The sequence below is a fragment of the Bison bison genome, unplaced genomic scaffold, assembly GCF_000754665.1.
Source record: "Bison bison bison isolate TAMUID 2011002044 unplaced genomic scaffold, Bison_UMD1.0 scf7180017864506, whole genome shotgun sequence".
NCBI classification, from domain to species: Eukaryota; Metazoa; Chordata; class Mammalia; order Artiodactyla; family Bovidae; genus Bison; species Bison bison.
This window is the reverse complement of record NW_011495063.1, coordinates 1,817,919-1,829,174: the sequence shown is the minus strand read 5'-3', so window position 1 is coordinate 1,829,174 and position 11,256 is coordinate 1,817,919. Positions and strand designations below refer to the sequence as shown.

Genomic DNA, 11,256 nt, shown 5'->3' with positions numbered 1-11,256 from the left:
GAGAAGGGAGGACTCGAGTCTAGGTTTCCAGAAGCTTTTTGTCACACCACTAACTGGGGGTCTTTCTAGACTACAATCGGTGCTCGCTACATGCCCTTGCCCCCTGGAGTCTGGGAAGGGGTCGGGGACCCATCTGCAGTGAGCACATGAATCACCCGGGATCTTGTCAAAGAGCAGAGCAGGAATCCCGAGGTCGAGTGAGGCCTGAGAGTCAGTGTCTCCAAACAGCTCCCAGGGGATGCGATGCTGCCAGTCCGGATCGCACTCGGAGCACGTCGATCACTATCTAAATGAGGTGTGATGACTGTACCCCAATGCATTTCAGAGGCCATGTCACTCTCCTGTGCCTGCTTCTGTTCCCCACAAGGGCACAAGCCCACCACATAGTTGAACTTATAGACCCCATGCAGCCTCATGTCCCCACACCCAGCTGCTCTGGCCAGCGGCTGTGCTGGGAACTCACCAGGCTCTCCTCTGCCTGGAAGCCACCCCCGCCTCCATTTCTCCTCTTGCTGAGCAGTCTTACTCAGGTTTCAAATCAAGCTTGAATACTGCCTCCCCCTTGAAGCTGTCTCTGTTAAAGCTCTGACCACTCTGTGTTGGTTTCTTGTTCTCGTTTTCAGAGAGTCTGGCAAGAGCCCACACGTTACCTTTATAATTTACCCTCTTTCTCCTGCGCCCAGCACAGCACTAGTAACAGCAAGGACTCAATGCCAAGGTGATGGGAGGACAGGAGCACTTACTGGTCTGTGTTGCGGGAGGGGGAGCTGGAATCTTTCTCAGGGTCTCTGACTGGCCCTGTGACACCAGATCCAGGCATTCTTCAGAGCCCAAGGCAGAGGTCTCTATGCACAGGAGCTGGGCCTGGCCTGAGTGTGTGTGTCTGGGGGTAGGGGGGTGGTCCTTGGGGGGCAGGCACTGTGTTATCCAGGCCTGGGAAGAACCTCCAGTCATGATCTAGGGATCAGGGCCCATTGCTCTGGACTCCCAACTGTTGGATTAGAGGCATTCATTCAGCCCATCTGAGTGCCTACAGGTAGTGCCAAGGATAATTATGATAACAGCTAAAATTACGACCATTACCATAAAGCCTGTCAGGACTGGGGGCAGGGAGTGGGGGTGAGTGAGGAAGGACTCAGTCCTCCGATTCACCCTGGGTGGGCTGGTCCGAGTGTGGGTGGCCTTAGCGCCCACTGCAGGGCTCACCCAGTGGAGGTTAATGGTGCTGATGCTCATGGCTGTTCGTGCCCACACACAAGTGGATGTGCACAAGGGTTTGACCTCAGTACCGACGCCTCCATACTTAGGCATCTTTTCTTAGTGATGTGGGCTCACCATGGATAAATGATGGCTGAAATCCCTGCCAGGGCCTCATCAGATCTGCCTTCCGAGGACTGCATCTTCACTTCACCCGTGTACACAAGACAGACCAGTAAGTCCCTGAGCCTCACCCACCCTCTGCAACAATCAGGGCCCAGCCCTGGGTGCCAGGGGCTAATGCAGACTCAAACAAGACAAGCAGCCTGCTCCCTGCAAGCAGCCCTTCTCGGGGAGGGTGTTGGAACCTCCACCATCACGTACAACCTCTACTGCTGAAAACCAAAGTCGACCGTGAATCACAGCGTGGGCCAAGAGGTAGCTGCATTACATCCACCTGGAATGCTTGTTAAAAATTCATGTCCTCTTCCTACAGCTTGACCTACTGATTCAGCATTTCCAAGCACGGAGTCCAGCTATGCGTGTTCTAACAAGCCTCCCAGAGGCTTTCAGGTGGACTCAAGTTCGCTCATGAATGAGTCCTGGACGGTGTGTGTTGGAGTGAGGGTGACAATGGGCACTGGGGCCGGGACAGTCCTGAGGCAGCTCTGAGCGGTGGGGGGGTAGGGGCATTCTGATGCTCATCGGGACTCATCCCCCCAGTTGGGCTGGAGAGGGCCCCTCCTGGGAGACACAGCCCAGGCTGCATTTCCCTCCCTGGATGATTCCAGGAAGCTGGAGCCCACCCTGCGTGGCCAGCTGAGGGCTCTCTGGGGTGATTTCAGGGGGAAGCGGGGAGAGAACAGCCCTGGCTACTGGCTTCCATGAGCCCACCCTCGGGCCTGCACTCTCATCTCTCAGGGCTGGGCTGGGCCTGAGGCTACCTGGGGGCTTCTGAGCACAGCCCGGCCAGAGTGTCTCCTACCTGTACACAGCGCGCTTGTCAGCCTCCAGCTGGGCCTGGGGGTCAATGGGGGCGGTGGGCACGGGCGTGCTGGCAGCAGCTGAGGGCGTGGAGATGTGGACAGCCTGGGCCTTAGAGGGGGCTTGAGCGGTCGCCGTCATCTGCAGAGACAAGGGAGAGGAGGTGTGGGTTAGTGGGCCAGGACTGCTGGTTCCCCGACTGGAATCGTGAGGTCTACATCGTCCCGTGTTGTGTGTGTGGATAAGAGAAAAGGTACAGAGAAATGCGAGTGTATAATGAGCACCCATGTGTACATGTGTTACAAGTGGGCAGAGAGCAGGCGTTTCTTCAAAGCAGAAAGTTCTGGAGAACAGTTTAGGACCATCCAAAACCAAGTGATGCTGAAGTGAGCTCACTTTAAAAGCCATAGTTCTTAATGCAAATTAAGGTGGTGGCCTCTGCCCAGAAGCTGGGGAAAAAAAAAAAAACCCGAATGATGAGCCCTTTAAATTTTGCTTACGAGTCACTTGGGCTGTGCTGAGCAGTGCTGCGTTTGATTCTGTGACTTTGGAGGGCAGGAAAAAATTAGCTGAGTCAGTTCTCAATTGGGCAAAGATTTATTCCATTTAACGTAAGCCAGAGGTAACTGTTTTAATGGTTTTGATGGATAACTGAGTGTTCTGCAAACTTTGGTTTACCTGGGCACTTGAAGATAAGCGGGTTTTAGTGGACAATGAGCAGATTTCTGTTCTCAACTCTAACGAATATTTGGAGTAGTCGTTTTCCTCCTCTGTCACATGCCTTGGAAGGTGTCCCAAGTTTACATCAATCAGAGCACCTTTTAAAAATATATTGGACTTTCTGTATAAGATTTCATTTGAAGAAATGATTAAATGGCTTTAAAATTTTTGGCAACAACCATCATTACAGAACTTAATGCTTTTATATTTTATTTTCTTTGATTAAATGGATCCCTGAAACATCATATGTGGTGATAAGCCTCAACTGTTGCCTTCCTCCAGCCTGTCCACAGCACCTCACAGCTCTCATCCCCTCTGCTCTTGGGACTTGACATCCTTGTCTGCCTCTCGAGATAACACCTTGTTCACTCCTTCATCCCCAGCACGCGGATGGCACAGAGTGAATGCTTGGTATCTCTTGAGAAGATGAATGAGGGACTAACGAGTGAACACACCTTAAGAGAATTATGTTTTCCAGCTGGAAAGTTCGTCTTATGATCTAGGTCCCTGCTTCCTAGAAGAAAGAGTATGGTATTTCCACAAATACGTAACTGGTGGTGCCAGTGGCCCCCAAATGCTTGCTGTCTCAGTTTCTTCATTAGATCTGTCAGATGCCACATCTTCAGAGTGAAATAGAGTCCCTCTGCCCCTTGCTCTCCCCCTTGCTCTGCCTCATTTCACAGCCCTTATCGTGACCATGTATTTCACAACCCTTGGACTAGACACTACACTACTTGCTATTTTCTCTCCCACATCCAACTCAAATTTAAGCTCAAAGACGGCTGATTAACAGTTGTGTTTGCAGGGCCTAGAATCGCCTGGCACTAGTTGATGTTCAACAAATATTTATTGAATGAATGAGTGACTGATGGTAAACAAAATTGAGACTATAAAAGAAATATACTGTCTCCTCATCATTTTTTGTTAGGTAGAGATATTCTTGTCTCTGTTGGCTGAGCTGGGGGAACTTTCTCAAACTTAACAGGCTAGACAGAACATCACGATACCTTGAGGCCAGCAAGGTACCACACTTGACTCCTACTGTCTCCTGTTACTAGCTTTTTGACTTACAGCAAATCCCTCAGCTTTCCTAAGCTCCTACTTTCTCATCTGTAGGCAAACTGGTGTCCTTTTAGGATTCACGGGTATTAGGGCAGCAGTCTATGGGGCCACAAACTGTCGGACCCAACTGGGTGATTGAGCATGCACAATAAGGGAGAAAGTAGAAACAATCACTGTTCTAATCTTCAAAATACAGAAATAAGGTGCAATCAGGAAAACTAAATACTTCTAAATTTCACATTGACTTGGACCAGTTTTTTTTTTTTTTTTCACTCACTAATGCAACTGATTATTTTCCCAATACTTTTTGAGTTCCCACTGGGTACTTAGGCACTGGGGTGACTAGGATGAATGCCTGCTACAATAGTGCCCACTTTCTGGGTTTAACACGCTAAAGAGCAGGAGAATGTAGTAGACAGAGATGCCGTAAATGACCTCCTGTGATTTCCTCATGGAAAACTTGGAGACATGGCCCGGTGGACAACTGTGTGGATTATTAGGACGCAACACCCAACGGATGGCAATGAAAGGAGAGATGTCAGTAGGAGAAAGGCTTCTGGGAGATGCTACATTCTTTCTCCTCGACCCTCTTCCTCGATATTTTAATCAGTGACTCAGAAAAGTTCTGAAAAAACGCTTGACAAATTTATGGGTGACATGAAACCTGGATCCAAATGATCTTTACGGATTTTGGCAACGTGCTAATTCTAATAAGATTAATTCTCATCTAATAAGTTGGAATTTAAACTTCTAACACTTTGGCCAGAAAAAAAAAGATCGATAATATAAGTACAGAACAGGGGAGATGTGGTTTAGCACCATGTTTCAGTTGACAGCAGGCTCAGTCTGTCCAAAGTGTAACGTTGTCTGTCAAACAAACCTCTATACTGATGCTCTGTGAGGATCCATGAGCAGAGGCGTGGCTCATGCAGAGCTTCCAACCCCACGCACTAAGCTGAGACGTGGCACGAAGGTACACTCAGAGGAGAGTGTACCTTCAGCCAGGCTGCTGAAGGGATTCCAAAGAATATTTGCAGGGATTTGCAATAATACTAAGACGGAGAAGGCAATGGCACCCCACTCCAGTACTCTTGCCTGGAAAATCCCATGGACGGAGGAGCCTGGTAGGCTGCAGTCCATGGGGTCGCTGAGAGTCCGACATGACTGAGCGACTTCCCTTTCACTTTTCACTTTCATGCACTGGAGAAGGAAATGGCAACCAACTCCAGTGTTTTTGCTTGGAGAATCCCAGGGACGGGGGAGCCTGGTGGGCTGCCATCTATGGGGTCGCAGAGAGTCGGACACGACTGAAGTGACTTAGCAGCAGCAGCAATACTAAGAAAGATCTGGGGGATGGGTGGGAGATGGAGGGACATGCGAGCCCCCTTTGAACCACTGAACCCGGGGTTAGATTGTGCAAGTTCTGTACTGTGGACTCCAAAGTGTCAAACTGCAACCGACACATCAAACCTGCAACACATAAAGCACATTTGGGTTCGACCCACATAGTAAGTTTCCAAGCCTCTGAGCTCTCCAAGGCTGGAATGCACTGCCTCCAGGAAGTTGTTTCCACTGGCACAGGGGCCAAGCAGAGACTCACCCGGAGATGGTGGAAGCTCCCTAGCTGGATGTGTTGGCTCAGGTGGTATCTGAAAAAGCATCTTCTTTTAAAAAAAATTTATGTATTTATTTTTGGCTGCAGCGGAGCCAGCTGTGAGAGGGCTTTCTCTAGTCGCAGCTCCAGGGGCTACTCTCTAGCTGTGCGAACATTTCTCACTGCGGTGGCTTTTCTTGTTGCAGAGCACAGGCTCTAGACTGTGGACTCAGTAGCTGTGGTGCGCAGGCTTTCTGTAGTTACGGCACACGGGCTGATTTGCCGCATGGCACATGGGATCTTCTCAGACCAGGGACTGAACCCGTGTCCCCTGCATTGGCAGGTGGATTCTCAACCACTGAACCACCAGGGAAGTCCCAAAACCCCTTCTATTAATAGCAGTGACAGGCCATGAGAATGCTTACACCATCACTACCCACCCCAAGCGATGGCACATGGCTCCCATTAGATGACATCCAGTGTGTAAAAGTGCTTTGAAACCCTAAAGTTTTGCCCACAGGGAGGGTGGTTGTAGTTATCAAACACAAGATTTCCAGAACATGTATCTTGCCAAAAGCAAGGCACAGCTATGTGCACAGCTCATTCAAGAGTAAAATACACGTGGGCTGGTGTGCTCTGCTGGGCTCAGTCCTCTAAAGGTGAATTTCCTGTGTCCTTGAAGGAATCTACAAGGGGCTTCTTCTATGCAGATGAGCTTCTAGGAGCAGGAGGGCTGAGGGGAGGGGCTTGTTTTCCTCTGACCTCCCATTTCTAGGCAGGACTTCAGGGAAAGATGGGGCAGAAGGGCCTTCTGGGGTCTAGAGGAAAGCGTAAATCAAAAGCAGACATTGCCAGCATCCCAAGAGGCTCTAGTTGAGAGGCTGTTGTTGGGGTTCAGAGAGCCGGGGAGCTGGTCTGAGGAGGACAATGATTCAGATTTATTTAACTCCTGGGGGTTAATTCAGCAAACTTGGCATTTCCTCCAGGTTTGGAGAATGAGTGTTTATCTCCAAATAGATTTCTTTATCTAGCCAGAGACACCCATTTCTCAAGAACTAGAGCGCAGAGGGAGAGGCCCACAGCTGTCCCAGGGCCCGGGGGCAGGGGGAAGAGGGTGTTGGGTGGTGAGATTTTGGCCCTACAACAGAGAAGCTGTTGGGAAAGATTGCATGGATGGAGGGCAGAGATCCCTTGCTCTGGTCAATGAAGGCCAAATGATAATTTTTCGGGAATTTTGCAAGTTTGATAATCACATTAACAGCTTGAGAGTGGCCATGGTGGGAGCAATCACACCATGGAAACTGACAAATGTTGCAAATCAAATCCTTTCCCAAACCCCACCCTGACAGCTGGTTGTTAAATATTTACAAGCACACCCCTAACGTCAGAGTTTCTCTCCAGGTAACGTTCTCTTGTTCTCCTCAATCTGTAGTGAAGAGACTACACTCTCTGAGGCCACTTGCTGTGTCTCCAGCTGGTCCCAAAAGCGGCCACTCCAGACTAGGAACCCTTCTCCAAGGAGAGCCCTGGACATCCTCCCCAGACAGGCTGTGAGCCTTGATTAAGAAAGCAGGGGACTTCCCTGGTGGTTCGGGGGTTAAGAATCCGCCTTCCGATGTAGGGGATGCGGGTTCCATCCCTGGTTGGGGAACTGAGATTCCCACGTGCCAAGGGGCAACCAAGGCCATGGCCACAAATACTGAGCCTGCAAGCCGCAGTGAAAGGTCCCGCGCCCTGCAACTAAGACCACAAATACTGAGCCTGCAAGCCGCAGTGAAAGGTCCCGCGCCCTGCAACTAAGACCTGACACAGCCACATAAAAGAATATTAAAAAGAACAAGAAAAAACTGGATACAAAGAGTGGATAGGGACAGGTGACAGTATTCCCCAGAGGCCTGCCCGAGGTGAGCTGCACTGCCGGGTCCAGAACCTACACAGGCTTCTAAAGTCCCCATCGCCTCTCCTAGCATGGGGTCCTTGCATCCCACAGATGCTCTAACCCACTGGACTCTCCGCTATCAATCAGCTCTGATCCAGCCCTGCATTAAGCCTGGAGCTAAAGGTCCCTGCCCAGATTCTCCATTTGTGACATGGTGAGATGAAAGTTCCTGATGCCCCAGCCCCAATCCTAAAACACCAAGGGAAGAGTTGGGGGGTGTACGCGTGTACGCTGTGTGTGTAGGAAGGCAGGAAGGCAGAATCTGGAGGGGCTTAGAGATCCATCCCCTCAACAGTCTAGTCTGCCATGAGAACAAGCAGAGGACGCTGGCATGGCTTACGAGGTGCTTGCTGATACTGGATTAGACAGGTTCACCCGGGTACCTCCCACATGTGCTTTCTGCAAACCCTGGGCCTCCAAGGTCTGCACCCCCCACCACGACTCAGCCCAGACAGCACTCCTGAGGGAACACCCCCTCATCTGACATGGCAAGGTGGGGCTGCCCATCCCCAGGGCCTGCCGGCCAGGTCAGGGAAGCCTTGTGTTTTGAGAACATGGGGGCCTACACAGGCCCAACCACTAGGGGCCGCTGAGGCTCCAGGAGGGCTGGTCTGCTCTGGGGGGCGGTAGAGCCAGATCTGGCTTCCCCAGTGGCTCAGCAGTAAAGAACTCTTGTGCAACGCAGGAGACTTGCAGGAGACCAGGGTTTGATCCCTGGGTTGGGAATATCCCCTGGAGAAGGAAATGGCAACTCACTCCAGTATTCTTACCTGGAAATCCCCATGGACAGAGGAGCTTGGCAGGCTACAGAACACAGGGTCGAAAAGGGTCAGACACGACTGAGTGACTAAAAACAAACAAAAGGCCAGATCTGGTTTCCTGTAACCTAGATGGAGTCCAAGGACCTGGAGGTCAGGGCTTGAAGCCATTTAGTAAATATCAGGTTTGGCCTGAGCAGTGGGGAGGCAGAGAGGGTACAATGGATGGTTTTGAGGGGAGGGCACAGTCCAGGGTGCTCAGGCCTGGACCTGCTCACTGATCCAGCCTCATCTCAGGTACAGCACCCCTCTCCCACCCCACCCCCCAGCAGACCCTCCTGGGTGGGGGTGCCCAGACACGCCCCATGATTGACATCTTCACGCCCCCGCCCCCACGGCTGCCTCAGCAGAAAGGGTCCAGGTTTCCCCGCCTGGTGTCACCCGCCCCACACCGGTCACCCCAGCATGCCATCGATGCTGTGGTCACTCTGTCTGAGACACTGGGGCTACAACAGTGAACAGAACAGACATGTTCGCTGCCCTCCAGGATCCCCCCCGACCACGTGTGAACACACCTCTCTTTCAAGACTCAGCTGGAGGGAGTGTCAGCCCTCCCGGGAAGCCTGTCCCAATTCTCCACGCCCCTGTCTAGGTGGAGAAGGAAATGGCAACCCACTCCAGTATTCTCGCCTGGAAAATCCCATGGACAGAGGAGCCTGGTGGGCTACAGTCCATGGGGTTGAAGAGAGTCAGACACGACTGAGCAGCTAAGCCCTGACCAGGTAGCCCCGCTCCCTGCCTCCTCTGCACATGTGGTGGTGGACCTTAAACCCTGTAGCACTTCGGGTCCTCTTCTATCCATCTCCCCGAGTGGACTGGAGTCCAGCTCCCATCACCAGCCCTGGCTCCCATGGGCTCCAGGCCTGTCTGTGGAATGGCTGAATGACTGACTGAATGAGGATACGAGAGCATGCATGCTCAGTCATGTCCAACTCTTTTGTGACCCCATGGACTATAGCCCACTGTCCTTGGAATTTCCCAGGCAAGAATACTGGAGTATTCTTGTAGATTCTTGAAGGATCCTCCCACTGATCTTCCTGACCCAGGGATCGAACCTGCATCTCCTGCATTGCAGGCAGATTCTTTACCAGTGAGCCACCAGGGAAGCCCAGGAAATGAGAGAGTGGCATGTTGAAAGGGTTAGGGATCCAAAACCAGGAGGAGTCAAGCATGGTTCCTCCAAATATGCCCCAACCCAGTCAGCTCAAGGAAAGGAAGGGCTGGAGGAGAGGAGGGTAGTCCATTTGGCTCAAAGGGGTTCCTGCAACAGCAGGCCTGGCGCATCTGCCTTCTGATTCCAGGACCAACCAGATAGAACAAGCCATGCAAAGAAGTTACTTTGTGGTGCAAAATGGAGGTCTTCAGCAATTAATTAATTTTAAAAGGGTTTGTAGGCAGTGGCTTACAGAATGAAACTTGAAAGTGTTTGCTACCCTGCCTGCACTGCTGGGGTGACTGGCCATATACCTAAAGGGAGGAAGACCATGGACTGTGATCCAACTCTTTCACTTCCCAGCTTCAGGCACTTTCACGGGAGCTGTCTTCTCCCCATCTTTCCCTCCATCCCTGGAGGACCCTTTGCTTGTATAATAGTTCCACAACAGTGAATTCAATTAGGCCCTTGAGGGTATGCGTATATGTGTGTGTGTGTGAGGGAGTGTGTTTACAGCTAGAGACACATACTTGATATCCCTACTGTGTTCCCAATAAAAAGGAGAGTAATTAAAGTTCAATCCAGTCTTGTCTACTGGAGACATACAGAAGATCAAGAGGAAAAAAAAAAAAAATCAATGTCAGGGTCATGGCTGAAAGAAAGCTGGAAAACACCATGGTACCCTTCACATCCACACTCTCAGCCGCCCCGTGAAGCAAGGAGGGCAGAAGTTATTCCCATTTTACTGATGCAGAAAGGCTCCCAATAAGCCATAAGCTCCATTAGGGCAGGGACATGTGTCCCTGGCACATGGCACAGGTTTGCAAGACCCATGGAAAGCCCCTTGTATTTATTAACTGGTTGAGTGAATGAAAGAGATAATATTGAAACTTCTTGTCCAACTTTGTATAATTCATCAGCATTGGAGTGGGACAGGCTTAGGATTCTGAATTCCTGTTTTACCACGTTGACTTGAGTCAGCTCGCTCTTCTTCCTCCAGACCGCAAACTCCAAGGACAGCACACACCTCAGAGCTGTGCTCACCCACCCCCATCCCACCCTGCTCCACAGATATCCGAGCTCCTAGAAGATCAACTGGAAAAGGGGGTGGGGAGGAAGGCAGGTTCCAGCTCCCTAGGCCCGCTGCTGACGGATCACCTGTTGCCTGATTTATTTTAAGCTTTGTGTACTTCGGCCATCAGCTATTTTTGTCACTGTTTAGAATGCTCATCCTGCTTGCAGGCAAGAGGATAGACAATAAAATATCTGAGTTTTTTTTTGTAAATACAAGAATTCGAGTAGGAAGTTCGTCAAATAAAAACCCTAGGCAAGGCCATGAGAGCACGGGTGTCTTCTAGCAAAATTCTGTGGCTAGGCCACTGTCTCCTAAGCGAGGCTTAAGGCCCCATGGTCAGACCTGAAGGCTGTTTTCGCCTTTGCCACAGTGAAGAATCCAGGCCTGGAGTGAGCTGGAGTTCAGGAGCATGTCCTGTTGAAAGACATGGGTGGCCCAAGCAGGCCACGGAGAGAGGTCACTGTGCACAGTGAGAAGAAAGGCCCGGCAGAAAATAAAAAAGAAAGAGAAGAGTCCGTTTTGATGAGTCAAAGCGAGGGAAGGCAGGTCACCCATATGGCCCCTCTGGTGCTGGCCCCAGGGGCAGAGGGAGCCGTCAATCACAGCCACAGAAGAGGCTTTCAAAGCTGTGGAATTAACTCTAAAGCTGCAGAGTGCCTCACCAGCAGCTGAGCAGAAGGTCCTGCATGGCAGGGGGCTCCTACCCGTAAAGAG

General features: G+C 51.0%; 1 protein-coding gene across 4 annotated transcripts in view; it reads right to left on the bottom strand.

Annotated features, from left to right (window-relative positions):
- Positions 1-11,256, bottom strand: part of PKNOX2 (PBX/knotted 1 homeobox 2) — a 301,299-nt gene that overhangs the window by 69,213 nt on the left and 220,830 nt on the right. For 3 of the 4 annotated variants that reach the window (XM_010829459.1, XM_010829458.1, XM_010829460.1), the window contains exon 5: positions 2,183-2,322. The exons of the other annotated variant lie outside the window; for it this stretch is intronic. In XM_010829459.1, the coding sequence (XP_010827761.1) occupies positions 2,183-2,322 (140 nt within the window). The remainder of the gene's footprint in view (positions 1-2,182; positions 2,323-11,256) is intronic. 4 annotated transcript variants of the gene reach the window in all.